This window comes from Tupaia chinensis, unplaced genomic scaffold, assembly GCF_000334495.1.
Source record: "Tupaia chinensis unplaced genomic scaffold, TupChi_1.0 Scaffold000086_1, whole genome shotgun sequence".
NCBI classification, from domain to species: domain Eukaryota; kingdom Metazoa; phylum Chordata; class Mammalia; order Scandentia; family Tupaiidae; genus Tupaia; species Tupaia belangeri.
Genome location: NW_006159548.1, coordinates 4,740,250 through 4,744,952, shown reverse-complemented (window position 1 = coordinate 4,744,952; position 4,703 = coordinate 4,740,250). Strand labels below are relative to the sequence as shown.

The following is a 4,703-nucleotide window of genomic DNA, read 5'->3' as shown; positions in this document are numbered from 1 at the left end:
TTTTAGGAAGAGGGGCTAGCCAGAGTCAAGGGCCTGGGCGGGAAAGGACCGGGTCTGTTCTCAGAGCTGGAGAGGAGTGAGTGTGACCTGAGCTTAAAGGTAGCTGTCACAGACATGTGACTTGTGGGTGGGGCTAGTCCATGAATGACCTCGAGGGTCAAGTTAAGGAATTAAAATTTAGTTTTGGGGGGGAGGGGGGCAACAATGAGGACTTTCAAGGGAAGACATAAGAGGGTCAGAGGAGTCCCCATAAAGATGCTTCTGGCTGCTGGGAAAGCATGTTGGAGAACAGGCAAGGAGTGTCTGTGTTTGTCGTGGCAGACGTGTCCTTCTGCCCCTTGTCACGAGCACTGCACAGACTGGCAAATAAGACTGCCACATGCCATCTGGGACTCTACAGCTGGGAGGACACTCAGCCGGAGTAATGTGGGTTTGAGACTTCTGGATGTCACAGAGCAATGGAAAACACAGTAGGGACACACAGTCTCACAACTTTTATTCGGCTAGGGAGTCAAATCTCAGCTACCACCTAGTGTATAATCACTTTCCTTTCATAGAAGAGAAGCTATTTTAAAACCAGAAGTCTAAGGACACTCTCTCAGAGAAATAAGCCCAGTTTTATAGAAAACGTGCAACTTATATTTTTTACATTTTGCCTTAGAAGCAGGGAAAACCTCATGTGTGCACTGCACACACACACACTCATCAGTATTCAGACACCAACCCTAGCAAAGCAGCCCTGAGCCATCGCACGGAGGAGGCCCATGGCTTTCCCAGGGTCATGAGGTGAGTTAAGGGCAGAAAGCAGAGGCCGCAGTCTCCTGACTCTGGGTTAATTCTCTTCTATTACATCATCATGCTTTGTTTCAGCTCGTTTCTCCGACTCGGCCAAGGTTCAGATGCTGCCACCTATTCCTGTCTGGGGTGGAGTAGACTGGCCGTTTCCACTTCCTTGCCAGTATCTCTAATTCTTAAGACACTAATAACAAACAAGCATTTTGCAAAATAGCTCTCGGCCTGGAGCTTGGCAAAATGTGAACTTTTTTTTTTTTTCCTTTAAATTTTACAAAGAGTAAGGTGTGCCTCACCTGATCTTCAGATACGCCGCAACACCAAACACCAGCAACACCACGGCAATGACAGTCACCGTAATGGCGGCGATGCTGCCTGATGAGGAGAAAGGCACAGACAAGAAGATAAAGGAGAGAGTTTAATAACTTCGGAGTGAAATACCCAGCTTCTGCCTGACCCCATCTTTCTGAATTAGGGAAAGGTTTACTTCACATCGTTGTACATGGAATGTAAAATTCAGGATCATAACTCTGTTACCAAAAATGTTCTTTATGCTGGTAAGGTTTGGTATACAATCAATACTTATTTCAATTATTTGTTACTGCATTTTGGCTGGCCTAGAACTCAGAGAAGAGTACACAGTAATATTTGATTATTGTTTTTATTTTTTAAAGTTGACATACCTATTTCATCTATGAACTAGAGAATCAAGAGAGAGAGAGAGGGAGAGATAGACAGCACCCCTGACAGGGTCTCAATACACAATCTACCCCCAGCCTTCAGCCAGCTCGGGATCACGAGCACACATGTACTCAAAATAATCGGAGGTCTCTGGACCTGAACGAGAGCCCACCCATCTGGAACCCCCTTGCAGAACTTCGGGCTTCCCTGCTGCACCACTGTCTGGCCTTGGTGATTCTCTCCTTCTAAAAGAGTTTTTTAAAGTTTATTCATTTTAGGGACCAACAGATAGCATAATGGTTATGTCGCTGGATTCCTATGTAGTCGACTGTGGTTCGAGTCTCAGACCTGGCAGCTTAAAACTCATGTGGAGCGTGTGTGCCCAGAATCCTGAGAAGGGAATGGAGGAGAGGGGATTGTGGTATGGCCATGCCCCCTGGGGGGTGATTTCTCACTTTCTCTCTCTCTCAGCCAAGTATACATGCCCTATAATAAAAATCTCTCTCCATAAAAAAGAAAAAATGTTTATTCATAATAGAGAGCACGTGCATGGCAGGGGTGGGGGAGTAGGGGGAGCACCCTTGACAGAGTCTTGTCATGCCCATGATCCCTTTCCCCTAGCCTCTAGCCCATCAGGATCTTGAGTGGGCACGCACATGCCTGGCATGTTCTTAGGCTGACCTGGGGATGCTACCCTGTGTGTAGCCATGGGGCTTTCACCATGGCAATTCAGTTTGCTACTAACTGTGACGCCAGGGTTAGATCTGATTATCTTTTTAAGAATGACACTTGGGGCTGGCTAGTGGTGTTGTGGTTAAGGTGGTTGGATTCCACATGGCTGACTGGGCAGTTCAAGTCCTGGAGTCAGCAACTTGAAAAACACGCTGAGCGTGTGTACCCAAAGACCTGAAAGGAAAACGTAACAGGGATCACAGTGTGGCTGCACCCCGCACCCCCCCCCACCCCCCACCCCACACACACACATACACATACACACAGGTTGGGGTGGGATGCTTTCTCTCCTCTCTCTGTTCAGTGAACACATACACTTCTAGCAAGACTTTAAAAAAATGACACCAGGGCCATCATAGCCTAGCAGTGAGGGAGCTGAATTCCACATGGCAGACTGCTGTTCAAATTTAGGCCCAAGTGGCTTAAAAATCACACCTGGTGTGTGTGCTTGTATGTCCCAAATCCCAAAAGGATGGAGAAATGGAAGAGAAAGGATTGTGGAATGATTGTGCCCCCAGGGAGGTCCTGCCTCCCTTTTTCCTGTCTCTCTCTTTGGCTAGCACACATCCTCCTGGCAATTAAAAAAAAAGAATGACGCCAATCTGTTGCTGCTGCTGCGGTTTGCAGGAGTAAATGTTAAGTCTTTGGTGTTCTATTTTCTTCTTCTCTAGGCCTTGACTCATCTTTCTAGCAGTTGTGAAATATTGGAAGACTCAGGATGTTCTATTCAGGGGTCACTACAATGTATCCTGGTTGCGTTTATTTATTTATTTATTTTTGCTATAGGGCATGTGCATTCTCCAGACAGACAGAGAGAGACAGAGAGACAGAAAGTGAGAAATCACCCTCCAGGGGGGATGGCCACGCTGCAATCCCTTCTCCATTCTCTTGGGATCTTGGGCACGCATACACATGTGCCAGGCGTGAGTTCAAGTCGCTGGGTCCAGGACTCGAACCATAGTCGACTACATGGGAGCCCAGCGACATAGCCATTACGCCAACTGCTGGTCCCTGTGGTTGTGCTTTTAATAGACCAGAACCACACACATATCTCTATCAGAGTGTCCACTTTAAAATCACCTTGGCAAAAGGGTTCATTTTAGTGATACCATCACATCAAAGCGTTTAAAAAAACTCCCCTTTGGAAAATATGTCCAGTTTTCACCCTGGAATCATAAATTTAGTTTTTATAGAAAATAAAGTTTGGTGCATAGAAGGTCAAGCCTGGTAGGTAACACTATTTTGTTGTTGTTGTTGTTGTTGTTGTTGCTTATAGAAGTAACAAGGTACAATTATAAAGTAACATGAATGTTTTATTCTGCAGTTTGAAATCTGGTTCCAAAAGCAGCTATTAATAGGCAGGTTAAAAAAAAAAAACCTCTTTGAGCATGTAATCTTGTAAGAATAACCAAACTGCCTCCACAGAGTACTCCTTTGAAGCACAACGCTCTTTTTGTGTGAGCTTTGGACTAACAGTGTATACATTTCAGTTTTATTTCACCTTAGAAATGCCAAGAATCAATTGGACTCTTGTCCCCTAATACTTAAAGTGACTTTTTGGCACTAAAGCTGGTATTAAGGATCCCATTTACTTTCAGGCCACTGGGAAATTATTTACTACTTCAGCAAGTGAATGAGACTCTTCTAAAATACACTGGAAAGACCGTAAGAGGTTTGGAGCTAGACTGTAAGGATTCGAGCGTGGTTCAATCATTATTAGCTGTGTAACCGTGAGCTATTTCCTTCAGCTGGCCAGCTCTTACCCTGCTCACCTGCAGAGGCAGAGGAATAAGAAATAATACCTCACACAACGTTGAGAGGATTAAACGAGGTGCCATGTGCACAGTCGAAAGTATGAGCCAAACGTATCATCCTGGATCAATACCCATCTCAGGGGCTAGGTCTCAAAAGAGATGAATTTCCCTTACATTTTTGGAGAGTTATCATTTTGGAGATTATTTTACCTTTTCTCCTTTTAATTTTTTTCCCTCTGGTTTGAATAGTTTTTGTTTATTGTTTTTTTTTTTCTTGAATTAGCCCTTCCACCAAAAGAATTACAACATAGCTTAGAAGTACGTCAGTCTACTTACTGTTTAGTAACTCCCCAAAAGTTTTAAGTGAGAGAAGGCTACATCAGACACCCATGATGGTTATAATTTCTAAAAGAGGATCAGAGGATCATTGCTAATATCAAGACTAAGAGGGACCAGCAGTTGGCATAATGGTTATGTCGCTGGACTCTCATGTAGTCGACCACAGTTCAAGTCCTGGACCCGGTGGATTAAACTCACACCACACGTGTGTGCATGCCCGAGATCCCGAGAGGAGAATGGAGGAGAAGGGATCGTGGCATGGCCATTACCCCAGGGGGTGATTTCTTGCTTTCTGTCTCTCTGTCTCTGTCTTTCTGGTGAGTGCACACATCCTATAGTAAAAACCTCTAAAAAAAAAAAAAAAAAAAAAAAAAAAACAAAGGGTTGTTTGGGCGTGCAAGAACG

General features: G+C 44.6%; 1 protein-coding gene across 1 annotated transcript in view; it reads right to left on the bottom strand.

Moving 5' to 3' along the window:
• PARM1 (prostate androgen-regulated mucin-like protein 1) overlaps positions 1-4,703 on the bottom strand; it is a 50,645-nt gene that overhangs the window by 16,630 nt on the left and 29,312 nt on the right. Inside the window, exon 4 of the mRNA XM_027769751.1 lies at positions 1,089-1,167. Within this exon, the coding sequence (XP_027625552.1) occupies positions 1,089-1,167 (79 nt within the window). The remainder of the gene's footprint in view (positions 1-1,088; positions 1,168-4,703) is intronic.